General features: G+C 37.1%; 1 protein-coding gene across 4 annotated transcripts; it reads right to left on the reverse strand.

The window, feature by feature from the left end:
- Positions 1-10535: 10535 nt before the first annotated feature.
- Positions 10536-22387, reverse strand: LOC104116523 (glutamate receptor 3.4-like). Of its 4 annotated transcripts, none has more exons than XM_009627399.4 (7): positions 22234-22387; positions 21358-21732; positions 19416-20752; positions 12166-12443; positions 11923-11954; positions 11416-11825; positions 10536-11228 (listed from the first exon to the last, which is right to left on the reverse strand). In XM_009627399.4, exons 2-7 carry the CDS (start codon positions 21665-21667, stop codon positions 10770-10772), a joined length of 2826 nt encoding a protein of 941 aa, XP_009625694.1. In that variant the 5' UTR covers positions 21668-21732; positions 22234-22387; the 3' UTR covers positions 10536-10769. The 4 variants fall into 4 exon arrangements, with proteins under 4 accessions (XP_009625694.1, XP_009625695.1, XP_070030914.1 ...); XM_009627400.4 differs by lacking the exon at positions 22234-22387 and adding an exon at positions 22030-22157; XM_070174813.1 differs by lacking the exon at positions 22234-22387 and adding an exon at positions 21980-22029.
- Positions 22388-22604: the final 217 nt, after the last annotated feature.

Here is a 22604-nt window from a genome sequence, read left to right on the forward strand (position 1 = left end):
TCATAATCATTTTCCCCTCCCTCACGTTAATTATTGCATCACCAGTAGCCAAGAGAGGTCATCCCAATATGATTGGAACTTGTTCATCAGCCTCGAAATCTAGAATAATGAAGTCAGCTGGGAAGATAAATTTCCCAATTTGCAGCAGCACATCTTCAATCACTCCTTCGGGGTAGGCTATGGACCTATCAGCTAATTGCAACATCACCGTGGTTGGTCTCGGATCTCCCAGACCCAATTGTTTAAACAAGGACAAAGGCATCAGATTTATGCTTGCACCCAAATCACAAAGAGCACGACCCACATCAATATTATCGATTCGCACAGGAATGGTGAAGCTGCCAGGATCCTTAAGCTTTTGGGGAAGCTTGTTTTGGACCCTTGATGTGCACTCCTTAGTAAGTGCAACCGTTTCGAACTCAGACAATTTCATCTTGTGAGCCACTATATCTTTTATGCACTTAGCATACTTTGGAATTTCACGAAGTACATCCACTAATGGAATGTTTAATTGAACCTGACTCAACATAGAGAGAAATTTGTTGAACATGCGATCGTCATTCTTTTTCTGCAATCTCTAGGGGAAAGGTGGTGGTGGCCTTGTAGCCTCCATTCGCTCTGAACTTGCATCATTTTCCTTTGACTCGTGTATTGCCTTAGGTGTCAGCTCCCCCTCAGGTATAGGTTTTTCCTTTCTCTTCTTTGGCACTTCCTCTAGTTCCCTCCCGTTTCTAAGTGTAACTGCATTAACTTGAGGGTTCTTCTCTGTATCACTGGGAAGAGAACCTGTAGGTCTAGTATTTTGATTTGCTGCTAACTGCCCCATTTGCCTCTCAAGATTTCTGAAATCGGTCCTGAGCTGTTGATTGTCTAGCAACAACTTTTTCAGCAAGTCATTCGTACTCTCTTCTATTTGTTGGGGTGGCTTCTGAGGCTGATTAAAATTTCCTTGAGGCCTATACTGATTCTGATTCTGTTAATTTTCGCCCCATGAGAAGTTAGGATGATTCCTCCAATTTGGAATATAAGTGTTCCCATATTGTGCATGTTGATTCATAGGGCCTCTGTTTTGTTGCCCCACATAGTATATAGATTCAGGATTCGTGGGGCACATGTCACTCATATGACTGTCACCACATATTTCGCAACAAATAGACATCTGTTGTACATGTTGCATTTCTTGTGTTGTCATTCGGTTCATCTGATTCGCCAGCTTTGCAATATCTGCTCTCATGGCTGAGAAGTCATCAAGCTCAATCAACCCGGCTGACTTCTGTTTAATTGCTCTTCTTGCATCCCCATCTCCTTGCCAATTATGGTCATTGGCAGTGAAGTTATTTAGCAAGAATTGTATTTCACTATACGGCCTCGCCATGCAACTACCCTCACAAGCTGAGTCAAGATTCATCTTTGATGCTTCATCTAACCCATCAACAAAAGTGTGACCCAATACCTCATCAGTCTGACAATGATGCGGGCAGTCTCTGAGTAGCTTCTTGTATCTATCCCAAGCTTGACGAAGTGTCTCGCCATCCCGTTGTTGGAACCCAAGAATTTGGCTTCTCAGCGATTTTGTCTTCTTAGTAGGAAAAAACTTGATTAGAAATTTCCTTGCTAAATCATCCCAAGTGTGGATTGAGTTTGCGGGCTCCTTTTACAACCATTCCTTATCTTCCCCCAACAGTGAAAAGGGAAATAGTGTCAGCCTGACATAGTCCTTGGAAATGTTCGGATAATTGTAAGTGTCCGTAATTTCCAAGAAGTTCTGAATGTGCCTCTGCGGGTCCTCATGAGATAGACCCACATATTGTCCTGTGGACTGAATCAGCTATACCATGTACTGTTTGAGTTTAAACTGCCCAGTGATATCAAGCTTCACAATAGCCTAAGTCATATTCGCAAGATTGGGCCTTGCGGCTTTAATCACCGGACGCTCTTCATTACCTTCCATCTCTATTGGATGTGGTTGAACTACGATGTCCAACTCTCTTTCTATTCTCGTTCTAGCTTCGACTTCCTTTCTTACTCTATGAAGTGTTCGTTCAATTTCTGGATCAAAAGGAAGTAGGTTGTTTGCACTTCTACTCCTCCGCATTCAAGAGAAGAGCCTCTGAATACAAACAAGGCAAACTGAAAATTAAAACTTGAACAAATAAGTAATAACAGCTTAACTCAGTCAAGTAGCTAATTTTTCGGTCCCCGGCAACGGCGCCAAAAACTTGTTGGGACCAAACACACTCACGCAAGTATATGTGGTCGTCAAGTAATAGAGTAGTGAATAGAGTATCGTTCCCACGAGGACTTATGATTAACTTTTGACTAATTCAAACTCAAATAGCTTATCGATATAAGCGATTTCTTATAAAATAGATAATTGTCTAATTTACTACCTAAAGACTATCAAGTAATGAAATACTAAAAATCAACACAACACTTAAATAGTTTTAAATAACAATCAATGGGAGATAATATTCCAGGGTCACGGGTTATTTAACAATCATGTTCCATTCTTAGCTTAAAATAACTAATTGATTTATCTGGATTGTTGGTTGACAGTGTTGATATTACTCATAAGAATCTGTCGAGCCCTTACTTGCATATTCAAGCTAACTTAATACCTATATGTCTATGGAATTAAATTTAACAAGAACGCATTTACAATTCCTGTATTGCAACCGAGCAAGGCAATTAGGTATATGTCTATCCCAATTGCAAATGCTTTCCCCGATGCCCGGGTTTAAGAACTTGCTCTATTTAATTCTATATGCAATCTAGAGTTCCCACTTTCGAGTTCAACTCTAGATTCGTAGATAGTATTTCACTGTTAGCTACTCAGCAAAATAATTAAAAACAGAATTAATTAAACAACCCAACATGATAAAATCAACTTCGTCAAATTAAACTTTAAATATCAACATTCATGTATACCCATGACCCTAGAACAATAGGGTTCTTAGCCACTCATATTCAGGCAATCATCAAAAATTCACAAGAGTGCATAAGAATCAATAAAAGAAAGAGAGAATAGGAACTCAAGACGAATTCTGTGGTTTTAGAACTTTGTTGTGCCTTTTTCCTCTTCTCCAATATGTTAGATAACCTAAAGGAGGCGTTTTTGGCTTATATATTGCGTACAAAAGTCGTGGGCCAAAGCTCTCATATTCCTAGACCAAATTTGCTTCAGGGATTGATGCTAAGGTGGATGCGACGCATCCACCTCGTCCTCCATTTCAATTTTGCCTGCGAAGGTGGATGCGACGCATCCACCTTGTCCTCTATTTCTCAGCTTTGCATGCGAGGGTGGATGCGACGCATCCACCTCTAGTTCCTCCATCTCAGCTTTGCCCAGGTGCGGATGCTATGGCGGATGCTATGGGCTGACTTCACTGCTAAGGGTGCGCGAAATCTGATCTTTTTTCTAGATTAGATGCAACGCATCCAATCTCTCTTCCTCTACCTAGAGCACCTTTTCTTCATATTTTGGCACTCCACACACGCTAATTCACCACACACAACTCAATTAATCATAAAACCAATAATTAAACCATGTTCGGCATTTTAAAGATTAAATAACATCAAGAAGCGATTAAAACATGGGTAAAGTAACATCAACACATATCGAAATATGCCAAACATCAATTATAAACCTAATTATCACTATAGGAGAGGTTCTCATTTAACTACATATTATATACATAATTATCAATTATACATAAAGTAATATATTAGGTTCCAATCTTTCCCATTTTTTCTCCCTTTTCTTCCTCCCGATTCCACCCAGCTTATACGGCAATAGCAATAACCAACTTATATGAAGTAACAAAACAAAGGACAATTTCATAGAGTTACACGAATATTGAAGTATATCTTCTTCAACAAATGATCACACACAGCTTTAGTCCTAAAAAGGATAAGTGATCGCTGAAAATATAATTCGGTCTAAGAGTCTGGAGTCGAATCCCACAAAGAATTAAGGCTTAGCTACAACTGTTCAATATTGCTAAGAAATGCAAGTTCAAATAATTTTCTAGTTATAAAGATAGTGATTTATATTTTAATCTAATTAACTAACAAATACTAGAAAGTGGTAGAATTATCAACTCACAAGGATGAAGTTGGAGACAAGATTAAGGAGGCCTAGAGTTATGATTTTTCAATGTCAGAATTCTTCCCGCTACGTCTCATATAATTTCTCCTAAGTATTCTCTACTAATCGTGAGCATTTCAGGTGTCGTAATTCTCTCCCGAGCAACTAGAACAATTTACTAGACATATTCTCCCGCACTATGCTAGCTGACATTATCTTACCGCTCACTATGACCACATCAAGGCTTTGTTATTCATAAACTTACCTTTAAACTCACCGTATTGATTCCTCACATACGTTAGGAGTGACATTGCTCAATAACTATCAAAATATGTACTTTTTCCCAAGCAATACAAAATAAAGAGGCACAGTCAATCGATGGTCATTCAATCAACTGAAATAAGCATGTAGTTAAGCAAAGAAATCCAAAGGCTAAATTATATTAAATGTAACAAGAATTCATCCTACAAAAGCTTCCATCAAAACTCTAGATAAGAAATTAGCTACTCATAATAGTATGTAAAAACTATAATACTAGAATTCATAACTAACAATGAAAATAGGAAGAAGAAAATGAAAAACTCGTAGAAGAATTTTTTGCCTTGCTCCTTATGTGTTCTTGCCTCCAAAATAATTCTAACTCTCCCCAAAAATTGTTTAAGAAGGTGCTTATATAGTTTTGAGTTTGTATGGGACGTCCTTTTCCAAGCCAAAGTCGGACAAGCTGTTACAGGTTAGCTCGTTCACTCTCTTGTGTGCACGCGAGAATGAACGAGCGAAGTTCTTCTCTTTTTCTTTTCCTTCCAGCTCTCTTGTATCTTCCTCGCCTTTTTGCCTTAATCCATTATTTTTTTCAAACTCCCCTCAGCTAGTTTGTTGTGATGATCTAATAGATCGTTTTGAGTTCTAGCCCTTACTTATATGTTCTAAGACCTTGATTGGCTCTGTTTAGTATTTCTCGATTTACGTACGCTCTCCGTGTCTTTTTCCGAAAGATTTTATGTGAAAAATTGAAGAAAACATGAATTTTAGCCTTAAAAATGACTTGAATTGACTACGGTCAATATTTTATGTAAACAATCCTAGATCGGTATTTTGACGATCCCGGTGGTTCTATATCGTGATTTTGGACTTGGGCGTATGCCCGGAATTGAATTCGAAAGTCCCTAACTTGATTTGATTTGATTTGTTGAAAACTAATAACTTGAAGGTTTAAAGATTTTCTAGGTTTGACCGTAGGTTGACTTTATAGTTACCGGGTTTGGATTTCAATTTCGGAAGTTGGTATAGGTCCATTTTACTATTCAAAACTTGTCTGCAAAATTTGGTGCAAAACCGAGTTGATTTGATAGGATTGAGACGCTCGGATGTGAATTTGGAAGTTCTTGAGTTTTTTTGAAAATTTCATGCATTTTGATATCTGATTCGTAGTTCTAGATATTATTTTGGTATTTTAATCACGCGAGCAAGTTCATATGATATTATTACACTTGTGTACATGTTTGGTTTGGAGCCCGAGGGGCTCGGGTGAGTTTCAAACGCATTTCGGATGAGTTTGGATGGTTGAAGTCAGCTGGTGTTCTTCCAGCTCTGGTGTCTTGATGCAGATCTCGCATTTGCAAGGTCTGACTCACATTTGCGAACCTCGCTTTTGCGAAAAAGAAATCGCAATTGCGACATCTGCAGTTGCGCAAAAGAGGAGAAAATCGGGACTTAGCTCAAATTAATACCATTTCTCAACCCTAAATACTCTAGAGGCGATTCTTCAAGAGACTTTTTTTCCCAAATTCATTGGTAAGTTACTTTAATCCATTTTCTTTCAATTCCCCATTACTTTTTATTAGAGTTTAACATCAAATCTAGAATTTCTATGGTAGAAATTAGGGATTTGGGTAGAATTGAGATTTTTGTAAAATTAGGATTTAGACCTCAAATTGAGGTCGAATTTCGAAACAAAATATATAACCGGGCTCGGGGATAAATGGGTAATCAGATTTTGATCCGAACCTCAGGTTTTGGCAAGGCGAGCCCGGGGTTGACTTTTGTTGACCTTTTAAAAAATAATCAAAATTGATCCTCTTTCATTAATGGGTAGTTTCTAAAGTCTATTTTGAATTATTTGAACTATAATTGGCTAGATTTGATTGGTTTGGAGGCTAATTATAGAGGAAAAGCCGCGGTTGAGCATTGATTTGGTTGCGGAGTAAGGTAAGTGTCGTAGTTAACCTTGACTTGAGGGATTAGGACTTGTTGGTCTATGTGCTACGTGTTTTATGTGTGGGAACAACGTATATGTGAGGTGACCAGTATCTATGCATTGTCATTGGGTTAAAGCATGTGGATGAAAATTATTTCTTTGTATTAAATTATTTTATTAATCATGTTATCCATGCTTGGGTTAGATTATTACTTTTTTAAATTATCCGTTTCGTATTTATTATTTATTTCAAAGATGTTGTATATTTTAAAAATTGAGTTTGATATCGCGGCCCTATATTTGAAGTGAAATTGTTTCCCGCCTTGATTTCTATTGTTTGGATTTGTATCGTTGCTTGGTGAGGAAGAGAGAGAAGCACGAAGGATGTTGTCGTGCCTTATTTGAATTCATTATCATATATTGAGAGTTTTGATAGTAAAAGCGCGAAGAGTGATTCTATGCCAGTGAGTAAAAGCACGAAGGGTGATGCCGTGCCATTTTATTCATGATATTACATGGAAAGGATGAGAGTAAAAGTACAAAGGGTGATGTCGTGCCATTCATTTTCATATCATTGCTTTATCTGTTTTCCGATTTTGGTGATTTACTTGGTTATATTGTTGTTTAATTCGAAAGATGTTATTTTGGGATATCATACTTGCCGTTTTTATTATGTTCTCCCCTTTCGCATGTCCCATAGTAGTTAATATTTCATCATTCTTCTTGTTATTTTTATATATATATATATATATATATATATATATATATATATATATATATATATATATATATATATATTTGTACAGGGTTTTTACGTAAGTGTCTTGTCATAGCCTCATCACTATCTCGTCGAGGTTAGGCTCGATATTTACGGAGTATATTGGGTTAGTTGTACTCATACTATACTTTTGCACTTCTTGTACAGATACTGGTATCGGTCCCAGCGGTGCTTAGAGGTGTGTCGGCTCGAATCACTTTCATACGGAGACTTGAGGTAGATCTGATGGCGTTCGCAGACCTTGAAATCCCCGTCCATTTCCTACCTTTACTGTTTATCTCTTTCGAACAGTTGTATTTATTTCAGTCTATGTTTGTAGACTTCTAGTTGCTCATGCACTCGTGACTCCGGATTTCTAGAAGTAGCTAGTATCACGTTGTTTATATTTGCACTGTGTTAGATTAGGAGTTTATTTCTCGTTTATTGTCATTACTTGAGTTAATTACTAAAAATTGGTTAATTTCTTTATTAACGTCGGCTTGCCTAGCAAGTGGATGTTAGGCGCCATCACGGTCCCGAGGTTAGGAGTTTCGAGTCATGGCACTTTGTTCACTCTCTTGTGTGCACGCGAGAGTGAATGAGCGAAGTTCTTCTTTGTCTCTTGGTCCCGAATTAATTTCTTTTGCTCACCTTTCGTCCAACTCGCTCCTGCACATAAGAATGCACGTAATGAATATAATTCACTACACTTGAAATTATTTACGCAACAAAATATATGTTAAGCAGCTAAGTAAATTAGGCATGCTTGATTGCTTGCCCATGAGAAATGACCCCATGGAACTTGTTATTCGCTCCAGCCATATGCGTATCAACAGGAGTCAGCTTTAACAATCTTGGAGCAGGGATTTAATTTCCAATTAGACCTGTAAAATCAGTTCATTGATAGCCATTTAAAAGTTCTGAAGTTATGAATTTGAAAATTGAGTTTGTTAAATTATTAGTTGATTGGATTGATTATTGTTGCAAATGATTAAGAATATCCTTTGAAGTTTATATCTCAATTTTGATGGAGCTTGATGAAGATTCGAGGTGGTTTTGATTGGAATTTCATATTGAAAGTCGAAGACGAAAACAGAAATAAATTGTATGTATTTTGTATGTTGGGTGTACAAACGACATAAAAAATACATAGTGTTTGACCATTGTATGACAAAAATTGTATTTAAGTTGTATGTAAATTGTAACTTTTTGACCGGATTATATACAACTTGTATATAAGTTGTATATATGTTATAACTTTTGATCGAATTTTGTAGAACAAAAAAATTATATAAAAATTGTAGCTTCTGACTGAATTTGTATATATTTTATAAAAGAAAACTCTAGTTACTTTTTGTAAAAAAAAAAAAAAAAAAAACCTAGCTAAACCAAGTAAAGATTATACTATTTTGCATCTATAGAAAAAAATTCCATTAAACAACCAACTTAATTAGCTAATTAATTGGGTTACATATTCAATATAACCTGCATATATTAGAGTATTATATTAACATGCCCAAATTAAAAAAATGTACAATTTATAACTTTAATTAAGTACTTCACTAGCCTGCACTATTTGATGAATATACTGTCTCGTTCAAAGATATGATTTTTTAGCTATGCTTATGTATATTATTATGTATTTATTTAGAGTTTAAGTTATATGCATGATGGTATAAAAATTATTTATATAATCTAGTCATTTTAAAGGTAATTGCAGGTAAATTTATTTAATATATATAAATTAAATATAATTAAAGGTAAGTTTATATATATATATATATATATATATATATATATATATATATATATATATATATATATATATATATATATATATAAAAACTTAAATCCATATAATCATTGTGAATGAGTAAAAGAATAAGTCAAAGCGATATTTTAGAAATCAATATCTACTCATTTAACCGTTAGAGTATCCTTATTTGAAAGGGAAATCGAATCTCTTTTTGTTTCTGTATGTAAGTGACAATTTATGGTCAAAAGTGAAAAGTTTGTTTCTATTAGTGATGACAAACAAAAAGAAAAAAGAGACACTTCGGGTGTGTTTGCTATGGCTGGAAATATATTTCAATTTTATCATGTCTTGTTGGCTTAAATATTTGAGAGAATATTTTTCATGTGAACTTCCCTACTGAAAGGAGGAAAAATATTTTTCAAAAGTTTCTTACTCCCCACTCCCCCCCCCCCCTGCCCACCTCCCACCCTGACACCCCAAAACTCGACCTCCAATCGCCCCCTCGACACTTGACATCGACTTTGAAGCCAACTCTAACCCTCGACCCTGACACCCGATCCGACCTGGGACCTGACCTCGAACCCTGACCCCTCGGACCCTAACCTCAACCCGTGTTTGACCCTGACCCCCGATCTCAACCTTAACCCCGAACCCCGACTGTGACCGGACCTTTAATATTGACCCAGACCCGCACAAAACTCGACCCGTCCCCCAACCTCGATCACGGTCGTGACGCCGACCCCTAACCTTGACTGTGGACTCGACCCAACCTGAACCCCAACCCTTACCCCCAATTCTTGAACATCGACCCCGATTTTCAAACTTGACTTTGACTGGACCCTTAACCTCCGTGCCGACCCCCGACGCCTAACCCAGATCCTCGACCCCAATTTGAACTCAAACTAGAATCGAACCCCGACCCCTGACCTTGACCTCGCCCTGATTCTAGACCACTGAACCCCTACTCGACTCCTAAACCTCGACCCCTACCCCTAACTCATGACCCCGACCCCAAAACCCTGCCAGCATGCTCCGCCCTTATCCACCACAATATTTTTCTATATTATATAATTTTAAAAATATTTTCTGCTTACTAACTAAATACTAGAAAATAATTTTTAAAAACTATTTATTTTTTAAGAAAATATTATCGAGGAAAACACGAAAAATATTTTTCTTCGTAACAAACAAACCCTTCATATATGATAATGACATTTTAAGTCCAAGTCAACATTTTCGAAAAACAGTTCCCTTTTGTATTGGTTAGAACTTACAAGGGGATTTCGAGACTTATTTAAGTTGAATATCAATCTACGGCAATTAGTTTTTTAAGAGATGCTTAACTTGATATAGCAATTTGACCTTAGCAGTTAAAAATTAAAGTGGAAATACATCACTTAACCATATATGTATAAAAGATGCATATATTCATCCTTTTGGTATAAAAACCTTAGTGCATATAAGTTTTTACCGTTCATATATATCAACTTTATTTGTACCTCTTTATAGGATTCGTGCAACCCTGTGACCTACTACAGAGTTGCGATTATGCGACAATGAAACTCTATAAATCCCAGAGGTCAATCTGTAAACGGCTATTACCCTTGCGAATCTAAGTTCTTGTGAACAAAGATGAACAGATCATTCTCTCTCCACAAATAAGGGGATACGAGGAAAAAGAGAAATGGAAAGCTACTGAATTTATTACTAAAAATCAACCCTACCATACCCAGAGAAGGAAGATAATTGATTAAACTTTAGATACTAATGTATAACGTACATTTATACATAATCTATCCATGTTTTTCTATCTATGTTATTTTTTCCAACTAAATAGCATACAAAGACATTTTCATTCTAATCTACCACCTAGCCTTTTGTATGACAAAAAAGACCCAGGCAAGGAATTGTATATGTCATTTACATATGAGGGCAGATGCATTGAACAAAAGAACACCAACCCAAGAACAAATCAAGCAGGCGAGATCGGTTGCACATCTGAGCTGTGACTTATCTGTTTCTTGTTGTCACTGTTCTTACGCTTGAGTATTTCTTTAAGCTCGGTTTCTCTTTTATCAAAAACTTCAATCAAGTCCTTGAAGCTACGTGAGCGGAGGGAACGCCTACTTGACCTTGCAGATTCAGGTTCACTAATCTCCTGCTCCTCTGTCTCGGGGGCGTACCTGAGGAATTGACAGTAAACCCTGCAGAAAAACACTATAAGTGCGATGGCACAAGCAGCACCACAGATCACATACAGGCCCCAGAAGCTCTTGAGAGAAAGCCGAGTGTCATCGACTTGGTTGTTTTGTGAAGAGCATCCATTGTTAGATAGCCATTTGTCATGGATCCTTTGTAGTTCACCATTTTCTGACAGTTGAAGGATCGCAGTAGACAAATCAACAGCCAGAGGAGAATCCCTTTGAAATGCCTAACAAGGAAAGTTAATATCAGTCTTTAAGTACACCGGATTGCCCGTTCACCATTCCTAGCATAGTATCACTGATAGACATGATGTGTTGTAGTTTTTTCTTTCTTTTCTCATTTGAAGTTATATTTACAGTTTTGTGGCGAATTGTCAGCTCTACTCGTTATGGCAAAGCAAAGGAATTACTTACGAAGCCCCATCCGCTCTTTGTGAACTCCTGCCCCACAGTCCTGAATATGCATTTGTTATTGGACAAAAACAGCTCAACATAAGGGAGCTCGTCAACAATGGCAGTAACACCACCACCTTGTGGACCTTTCTGTAGGAAACTGACATATTCATCCTCGCTTTTTATTATTCGGAGCCGTGACGTTGAAACACGTAGCTCCTCAATGAGATAATTGTATGCAAATGACCCATCCTGGACTCCTATAGGATCGGAGCTTGAGATTAAACTGTCAATTCCTTCTATTCCCGAAGAGAGCTTCTGTACTGTAAGGATAGATGTCAAGCTAGCTGTATAACTTGAATTGATAATTAAAACCACAAAGAGCCAAAAGAGTAACACAAAGCGTCCCAAGGTGCTCAATGTGTTCTCTCCTGCATTCATTCACAACGGAGAGTGTCAGCCATGGAAAAGAAGAGCTAACTATCATAATAGCAACTTGCTAGAAAAGCTCAAGGAGGCTATACTTACTGTGTGCGAAAAACATGGTTGAGAAACTAAACCTGAAAGAAAAAATGGATCTTAGTACCAGTGTTAATATATGCGTACGGACTTGTATTTCATGGTAGAGGAAATACAATGCAATTGATTTTCATGCACATTGATGCTTTTATAATTAGCTTCATACTAAAACATCCAAAGAAGATAAACTTTAACTTAAACATCATACTGATAACCGTTTCAAGAGAGCTTTTAGCAGAAAGAGGTGCTAACCAGAAGACTGTAACGAGTTGTTGCCTTGGTGGACCACGGAATTCAGGATTCAACCGGTGCTCAAGAATCCAAACAACAAAGCCAACAAAGAGGAAGAATGCCCCAGTTACACACCACATTTGAAATGTAAATGGCCTAAGGAAAGCCCATGGACTGGATTTGATCTCTTTGACAGGAGTAACCACGACAAGCCCAGATTCCATGTAAGGCTGTGTGAAGTCCACAATCCTTGTCCGATTTGTCGTAATTGAAATATCCCCAACAGCTGCATCATATTTCTAACAAGCAAAGTGAATCCTGATAAGTGCTCTAGAAAAGTTCTCAATATTTATGTATTATGTCATACTATAGAGTAGGACAGAACCGGTCATACTTGAAGGGGGAGACAGGATATTACATTGGTAATGAATGCAGAAACAAGTAAATTTTCTAGGACTAGTCTCTCAATCCATCTTTAAGAAGTTTATTAGATGAGTGTACTCAATAACTGAATGTACCATATTCACCATTGCGATTGAACAAGCAATTCAGTTCAATAACTTATTTCTTGATCTTACTCTGTTATATCATGTTAGAAACATTTACAAACACATTAATTAATATCAGACTGTACCAAAAATTTAAGTTATTCATAACTAACTCTTTGAAAATTCATATTAGTATAAAACTAAGTTGCTCTGACACGGCAGTTTAGGTGCCGCACCCGTGTCGACACGACACTAGTGTGGGTATGGGATCCGTACCGGATGTGGTCAAACAATTTTGGGTACTTTGACCACGATTGACGGAAAAATTCGAGATGAGATACAATTTGATTCCCGATATCAAAACCAAAACTAAGGTAAATTTGAAGAAAACCTTATTTAGGAAATCAATCCTCTACTTATCTATAACTTGAGAATAAAAAAGAAATTACACTTTACAATTTATACGTAAATATTCCACAAAATTTCTTATAATTTAGAGATATTTTTATATTTGTGAATTATTTTTAGCCGGATCTCTGCACCCGTATCCGTACTAAGATCCATATCCCCCAATTTTAGAATTTACATCTCGAAGGATCCGACCTTTAGATTCGCACCCATGTCCGAGCAACTTAGGTATAAAATCTACTTCTTGGTTATGCATATTCACTTATCCTCTCAACAACTTGTTGGGTTTAAGCTTCTTAGAGCTTAAAAGAGGGTGAATGGGAAATAGAGGGAAAAATGAAATTTTGATTTTCCCTCCTTGACAAAGGGACATTGTCCTATATTGGAGGAGGAAAAGACTTTTGATGAGTATATATACAATTGCTCTTCTTCTAGCTCTTAAAGAGTTAAGAAGAAGGCAAGCCTCGCGCCGTCGTCATCGTCACTCGCTCGGCTTCGGCTTCGGGATTGATTAATTTTTTGGACCAAAATTATTTGTTAATTTTAAGATTAACGTAATATTATTTTAATCCAAATTAGCCGTTCTTTTTCTTCCGCGTTTTGATTTTCCGTTTTGTTTTGCTTAAATAGCCATTTACGTAATGGCCGTTTTACGTGAACAGTCATAACAGACATTTTGAAAAGCAAACTAATCCTAAAACTCAACAACCTCTTCGTTTAAACTCAACATGTTGGCTATAAATAGCAAACTATACCCTTAGATTTTCCTTACGAAAATTCTGATTTCTCCTTCTTCTTTCTGCATTGTTTTAACAGAAAAGAAAGCAGTAAGTGTGATTTACTACTGTTCTTTGCGTTTGTTGTCACTGTGGTTTGAAGTACCGCTACACCGGTGAGGTTATCCGTTCTATACTGGGAGGAAATAATCCTAAAACTCAGGTACTAGGAGGGGATTAAGTTCCTTAAGGAAACACTGTGAATTCAGTGGGCTCAGATTAATTCTGTTCTTCTGCATTTCTGGTTTTACATTGTTTCAATTTTTTGAATATATTTCGAATACAGAATACTAACAAGCTTAAGGAACGTAATTATTTTTTTTGTATTCATCTTATATTCTGTTTGTGGGAGACTAAATCCTAGTGATTTCTACTCTCAGTTTGGAGACTAAAATCTTTGGATTTTCTACTTATTGGTTGACATTACGAGATTAAAATCTTTGTGATTTTCTACTCGTTCTGTTTTCTGTTTGAAGAAATAAAATCTTCATCGTGGTATTTAATTTGTTTCTGTTAAAGTTATTCGGTTTGAAAATTTTAAATACTTCACCGTTAATTAATTTTGTTTGTTTTGTTGTTAACAGAAATGACCGAAACAGTAAACCCCGTGGTTGGCTCTACGAGCAATGTTGCTACTTCCAGTCGTTCTGTGCCACCACCGGCTCCGGCGGAAAAGCCCGAAAAATTTTCCGGAATTGATTTCAAACGTTGGCAACAGAAGATGTTCTTCTATTTGACTATTTTGAGTCTACAGAAGTTCATCAAGGAGGACTTCCGGTTCTGCCAGAATCAACTCCTGATAATGAACGTTTTATTGTGACCGAGGCATGGAAGCACTCATATTTCTTGTGCAAGAATTACATTCTTAGCATACTGGAGGATAATCTTTACAACGTCTATAGTAATGCAGAAACTTCTAAAGAACTATGGGATGTGTTGGAAAAGAAGTATAAAACCAAGGATGTCGGTTTGAAGAAGTTTGTTGCAGCCAAATATTTGGACTACAAGATGGTAGACAGCAAGCCTGTCATTACCCAAGTTCAAGAGCTGTAAGTTATCATCCATGATCTCCTTGCTGAAGGTATAATCCGAATTAATGCTTATGTTGAAAGTATTAATTTAGTTACTAATTACGAATCGCTGAAGGTTTGGTCATCAATGAGGCATTTCAAGTTGCAGCAATAATTGAGAAGTTGCCTCCTTTATGGAGGGACTTTAAGAACTACTTGAAACACAAGCGCAAGGAGATGAAACTCGAAGATCTCATCGTTCGATTGAGGATCGAAGAGGACAATAAAGTTGCAGAAAGAAGACTCGTGGGAACTCAACAATTATAGGAGCAAATATTGTTGAGACTGCTCCAACTAATCCGAAAAAGAGGAAGAAATCTTCTGGACCAAACAACTATCCCAGCAAGAAGAAATTCAAGGGAAACTACCACAACTGTGGAAAGGTTGGACACAAAGTTGCAGAATGTCGTGCTCCGAAGAAAGAGAAGAAAAAGGGTCAAGCAAATATGGTTGAAACAAATGATGATATTGATGACTTGTGCACTATGTTGTCTGAATGCAACTTAGTGGGAAATCCTAAGGAGTGGTGGATTGATTCTGGAGTCACCCGTCATGTTTGTGCTATTAGAGAAGCATTTGCTTCATATGCTCTTGCTGGACCCGACGAGACCATTTTTATGGAAAATTCTGCAACGGCCAAAATTGAAGGTTATGGAAAAATATTCCTGAAGATGACCGCTGGCAAGGTGGTGACCCTGAACAACGTTTGTCATGTTCCTGAAACAAGGAAGAACTTAGTTTCTATTTCACTTCTCGTCAAGAACGAGTTTAAGTGTGTTTTTGTTTCAAACAAAATTGTAATAAGTAAGAACGAGATGTACTTAGGAAAAGGTTACCTTACTGAGGGCTTTTTTAAGCTGAATGTAATGGTTGTTGACAATAATAAAATTTCAGCTTCTTCTTACTTACTTGAGTCAAATGATTTATGGCATATACGTTTGGGACATGTCAATTATAAAATCTTGCGAAAAATGATTAATTTGAAAGTATTGCCAAAGTTTGAATGCGACAAATCAAAATGTAAAATATGTGTGAAATCTAAGTATGTTAAATATCTTTATAAGTCAGTTGAAAGGAATTCAAATACTTTAGACTTAATTCACACAGATATTTGCGACATGAAGTCAATACCATCTCGCGCTGGAAAGAAGTATTTCATAACTTTTATCGACGACAGTACTCGATATTGCTATGTTTACTTACTTAATAATAAAGATGAAGCAATAGATGCATTCAAGCAATACAAAAATGAAGTCGAAACGCAACTTAACAAGAAAATCAAAATGATAAGAAGTGATAGGAGTGGTGAATATGAATCTCCTTTTGAACAGATATGTTTAGAATATGGAATTATTCATCAAACAACGGCCCCTTACACGCCCCAATCCAATGGGATTGCGGAAAGAAAGAATCGATCATTAAAGGAAATGATGAACGCCATTTTGATAAGTTCTAGTTTGCCATAGAACTTGTGGGGGAAGCTATTCTTACAGCTAACCGGATATTAAACCGAGTATCCCATAGCAAAACGCAGTCCATTCCATATGAAAAATGGAAAGGAAGGAGGCCTAACTTGAATTATTTTAAAGTGCGGAGGTGTTTGGCAAAAGTGCAAGTTACTAAACCCAAAAGGGTAAAGATAGGACCGAAAATCGTTGATTGTGCTTTCATAGGATATGCAACAAATAGTAAAGCATATCGATTTCTGGTTCATAAATCAGAAAATCCCGACATTCATAATAATACTGTTATAGAATCAGATAATGCTGAATTTTTCGAGAGTATATATCCATATAAAAAGGAATGTGAGTCGATTGGAAAAGATCTAAACGACTTCGGGAAGAAACAAAAGAAAGTACGTATAATCAGGAGGATCCAAGACGTAGTAAACATCAAAGAACGTCTACTTCATTTGGACCAGACTTTGTGACTTTTTTATTGGAAAATAAGAAGCTATGACTTCTTCCGAATCATTATTTTGGAAAGAGGCAGTCAATAGTGAAATAGAATCCATACTGAACAACCATACATGGGAATTGGTTGATCTTCCTCCAGGCAATAAACCATTGGGTTCTAAATGGATTTTTAAGAGGAAAATGAAAGATGATGGTACTATTGACAAATATAAGGCAAGACTTGTGGTCAAAGGGTATAGACAACAAGAAGGTCTTGACTATTTTGATGCATACTCTCCGGTTATAAGAATTACGTCCATACGAACGTTAGTAGCATTAGCTGCGGTATATGGTCTTGAAATTCATCAAATGGACGTTAAAACGACCTTCTTAAGTGGAGATTTGGAGGAAGAAATTTACATTGAACAACCTGAAGGGTTTGTGGTTCCAGGTAAAGAAAAGAAGGTATGTAGACTTGTTAAGTCGCTTTACGGACTAAAACAAGCACCCAAACAATGGCATGCGAAATTTGACCAAACAATGTTGTCAAATGGTTTTAAGATAAATGAATGTGATAAATGTGTGGATCACCGGTTCAACTGAATCTAAGTCCACAAGTGGATATGTATTCACTATTGGTGGAGGAGCGGTATCTTGGAAGTCGTCCAAGCAAACGTGTATTGCCCGCTCTACAATGAAGGTTGAATTTATAGCCTTAGATAAAGCCAATGAAGAAGCTGAATGGTTCCGGAATTTCTTGGAAGATATTCCATTTTGGCTCAAACCGTTGGCATCAATATGCATATATTGCGATAGTCAAGCGGCAATTGGAAGGGCTGGGAGCGTTATGTATAACGGTAAATCTCGTCATATACGACGAAGACATAAAACCGTTAGGTAGCTACTCTCTAGGGGGATCATCACAATTGACTACGTAAAGTCAAGCGACAATGTGTCAGATCCACTTACAAAAGGTCCAACTAGAGAGGTAGTTCAAAGATCATCGAGGGGAATGGGACTATGGCCGAGGACAAGTTATTGTGGCGGTAACTCTACCTAGAAGTATGGAGATCCCAAGATCTAGGTTCAAGGAGATCAAACAGAGTCATTAATGACGGTTCAACATTGTCAACTAAATTTTTTGGTCCATTCTTGTGATGAGACAATGTTCAGTACCAAGGATAAAACATTAAGGCTTTTTAATGGTTTCTAAATTTGATACGGGGTATATAAAAAAATGTATCTACGGGATGACACGTTTAGGAATCACCTATGTAAGTGAGAAGTGTTAGCCGCTTCAAGGAGAATTTTGCAAGGTCAGTTCTCTACGCACTTATGAAACCAGGCGGTGTTCATGGCTGAAACGAACACAACAATGAGAACCAAATACGGTTAAGGGTCGATTGTGTGACTTATGGTTGTCTAGGTATACACAAAGTTCGACGGTTCAAAGATATCAAATCTACCGATTGATCGAGTATATCCGACATAAGTTCACTACGGAAAGTCAAAGGGAAACCTACTTATCCAGATGCGATTAATCCTTACTTGTAAATCACACAGTTTTTCATGCATATTTCCATGATATAGCCATTCCCCATTCATGTGGGAGATTATTGGTTTTAAGCTTCTTAGAGCTTAAAAGAGGGTGAATGGGGAATGAAAGGAAAAATAAAATTTTGATTTTCCTTCCTTGACAAAGGGACATTGTCCCATATTTGAGGAGGAAAAGACTTTTGATGAATATATATACAATTGCTCTTCTTCTAGCTCTTAAAGAGTTAAAAAGAAGGCAAGCCTCGCGCCGTCGTCGTCGTCGCTCACTCGGCACGGCTTCGGCTTCGGATTTGGATTTGGTCAAATGATCGATTGATTGATTAATTTTTTGGACCAAATTTATTTGTTAATATTAAGATTAACATAATATTATTTTAATCCAAATTAGTTGTTCTTTTTCCTCCGCACTTTGATTTTCCGTTTTGTTTTGCGTAAATAGCCATTTACGTAATGGTCGTTTTACATAAACAGTCATAACAGACATTCTGAAGAGTTGCACCTCTTCGTTTAAACTCTAACATGTTGGCTATAAATAGGAGACTATTCCCTCAGATTTTCCTTACGAAAATTCTGATTTCTTCTTCTTCTTTCTGCATTGTTTTAACATAAAAGAAAGCAGTAAGTGCGATTTACTACTGTTCTTTGCGTTCATTGTCACTGTGGTTTGAAGTACCGCTACACCAGTGAGGTTATCCGTTCTATCCTGGGAGAAAATAATCTTAAACCTCGGGTACTAGGAGGGGATTAAGTTTCTTAAGGAAACACTGTGAATTCAGTGGGCTCGGATTAATTCTGTTCTTCTGCATTTCTGGTTTTACATTGTTTCAATTTTTTGAATATATTTCGAATACAGAATACTAACACAACTATGATCCTTTTAATAGGCACGAAGGATCTATATCACATTTCATGCATGTGAAATAGCAACCAGTTTAATTTCAAAATTAGCTAGTGATCCCATTGCAGCAAATTGTGATACATAGATATAAGATCTGAGTAGATACAGTCAGACCGGCAAGATAATTTCTGTCATAAAAACTAAATGGTTGGAAGTAGACTGTAAATTCAAGTACTCACATTTTGTGCAACATCATACACTATGTTGTTGAATGAGGGGTTTCTTTTTCCATCTCCATATAAAATGTAGACATGAGGGACAGGGTAAGCCAACAAGTCTATTGCAGCCTCAAACACATCAATGCAATATCCTTTCACTCCAGAAGGTCCTTTGTCTTTATTCACAAACTCTTCAAAAGTAACACGGAAAGGAACGGCAATTCGCAGGGGTTTGCCATTATTGGGGAACACCCATCCTCGAGGTCGTTTTATAGTTTCTCCTGGCCATATAGCATTATATAGATGTTGGTTACTTGTTGAAGTATTTGCAGGCATTGTGTATAAAACCTCTGGAGTTATAACAGAGAGACCAGAATAGTTTGACCAGTAACCTATCGTGCGTAATCCAGTTCCACCTATGTTAAGAACATCATACGCTGAATGAATCAAATTTTTCTGAGAATCAAACTGAATCCGACCAGTTAGACCAGTGATGTTCAGGCCAGTAAGTATCTCAAGTAACTTCTGCCCTTGGTCGAAAACTCGGAGGGATGACAAGTTCAGAGCACTTCCATTAGTGTCACGCAAACTGGGATCATCAGAAAAGGTGACATTTCCACCATCATTGAAGAAAAGGTCAAGAGCACGGGCAACCAACCAAACTGTATCATAAGCATAGAGTGCATAAGAATTAAAATTTGAAGTCTTTACACCCTTAAAAATTTTCCATCGAGATGCAAATGTCTTTTTCTGATTAGAATCCGGAGTGTGATGGCGAAGCGCCACAACCCCCTGTATTAGGTCCATAGTATCTGCATTAACTGAATCTGATGAATCCAAAACAGATGGAAGCCAATCAGTGGCAATCCAGACATAGCCACTGCTCATCATACCCAGATTCTTTGCCTTGGAGAAAAATGATAGTCCAGTATCAGGATTTACATGAATAATATAAACTCGTGCCTCCATAAGGTTTACGCTGGCTAACAAGTCATCGATCTCACTCCTACTAGCTCCAGGAGTTAAGGCTGCTTTATAAGAGATCTTGGCCCGCTTCTTTGCAAGGGCATCACCCAACACAGATATCCCATTTCTACCATTATCATCATCGACAAATATGGCTATAACCTCCTTCCATCCATAATAATCGACCAAATCAGCAATAGCATACATCTGGAAGTAATCATTTGTGACAGTTCTAAGGAAATATGGGTACTGCAGAGAGGAAAGAGTAGGATCAGTCGCAAAAGACAAAAGCGGGACACGAAGTTCATTCACGACATGAGAAATGACATGTGCTATTCCTGAGGACTGCGGACCCACTGCAGCAACCACTTCTTTCTCCATCAGCTGCAAAGCTGCAAATCAAGGATGCCTGTCAAATATTAAGAGGGGTATAGGGAAGAAAGCAATAGATACGAGTAAGGTAAATAACTTAACTGTGAAGGGAACACTAGCATCTGTTATGCTTTTAACCAAGGTTCTTGTCTATAACAATCTTTTATTAAGATATTGAACTATTCCAAAATTCAAACAGGCCATAAACTAAACTTGCTTTTGCATTTCCTAATAGTGGAAGTACTGCCTCATGGTCCATTTCTAGTCTAAATCCATTCGTGATAGTTTACACTTTTCAAAAAACTCTCGAAATACTCGATTTCATCCTTCTCTTGGGTGCCACCAGGACCACGATGTTTTAAATTAAGGATGTAGAAGGAAAGAAAAAACCCTCACCCCCTTCAATTTAATCAAGCAAGAGAATGGGATTGAATGTGTACATCCTATTCTAAAATTTATTAGGGGGAACAGCATAATTATGGATACTACTGCAGTTAAAGAAATTGTCCATAAGATATCATGTAGCAAATTAAAAGATGCTAATACTGCTGAGAATGTAGTTAAAATAAGAAACTTAATTTGCTTTAATACAAACAAGAATTTTATGGTGGGCAAAAGCTTTTACCATCAACAGTGCCAATGAATCCACTGCAATTTGTATCCTGCATTACGACGTTCAATCTGGTCCCACTGAGTACGGTAGAATCAGCATTAACATCATCAACTGCAGCTAGAATGGCTGGCATTATAGAACTACCGATGACTGAATTAACTGTGAATAAAGCTCCAATATTCACCACTCTTGGCCTACTAGACAAGGAAGAAGGTGAAGAGGAAGAGACAGTGGAATTCCTAGTCCCGCCAAGAACTGCCATAGGCATCCATATACCTAAAACCAACAAGAGTAATGCTCTCCTCTTCACTCTGGCCTCCATTTCTACTTGCCAGAAAGTGGCTAAAGATCAATTCTACCTCACTGTTTCTCCAAGAAATCAAGCTCCTGCCAACAGATGGAATATAAAGATGATGCTTAAATCCCAAATTTTGAAGATAAAAATCCAAGATTTTCAGCTAGGGTCCTCAAAAGATAAGAACTTGACCTAATAAGGAGTTTCAATGTGACTATCAGCAAGTGTCCTAATTTGTAAAACCTCTTCTAATCCAATAGCCAAAACAGGAAAGGGGAAATGACCAAGAAAGAGGAAAATTCATCACAAGAAAACAACAAAAGTACAATTACTCTGAACCTAAAATATCAAGGCTAAAGCAGATTGCCCCATTGTGATTTCACTCCTACCTGAAAAAGGATTAAAAAATCAACCTAAACACAAGCTGAAACAAGGTGATTTCACATCCAGAAGTACATATATTCTAGAGGATTTAATAAGCCAATCAGTCCAGTCAACTACCATAGTCATACAAGATAGCCCACATGCATAGACTAATTAAAAGTAATTAAAAAACAAGGCTAATAAAATGGAGGAAAAATGTTCCACTTTACCTTACGATTCTCGACAAGAGTAGAAGCAGGAGACTTGGACACACTTGAGTCTTTCCCATATATATCGACACACTTGTCACTGTGTGATACATATAAGTAATAACAAGAAAGTGGAAGCAGGAGACTTTGGACAGATGAAAAGACCAGCAACATTCTTGCAAGGTCAGTAAAGAATTAATATTATTATTATTTTCCTCTTTACTTCTCATTTCACTTTACAACATGAATATTTTGGCGAGATTGCATGATGTCCGATTTAAAGTCTTTACGGTTCAGATATTACCACGTCATCGACCAAATGCATAGAGCAACCTTATTGAAGGAGACATACCTTCCATCTGATAATGTTTTAGGTGGGACCTACTTGACTA

This window comes from Nicotiana tomentosiformis, chromosome 5, assembly GCF_000390325.3.
Source record: "Nicotiana tomentosiformis chromosome 5, ASM39032v3, whole genome shotgun sequence".
Classification (NCBI taxonomy): Eukaryota; Viridiplantae; Streptophyta; class Magnoliopsida; order Solanales; family Solanaceae; genus Nicotiana; species Nicotiana tomentosiformis.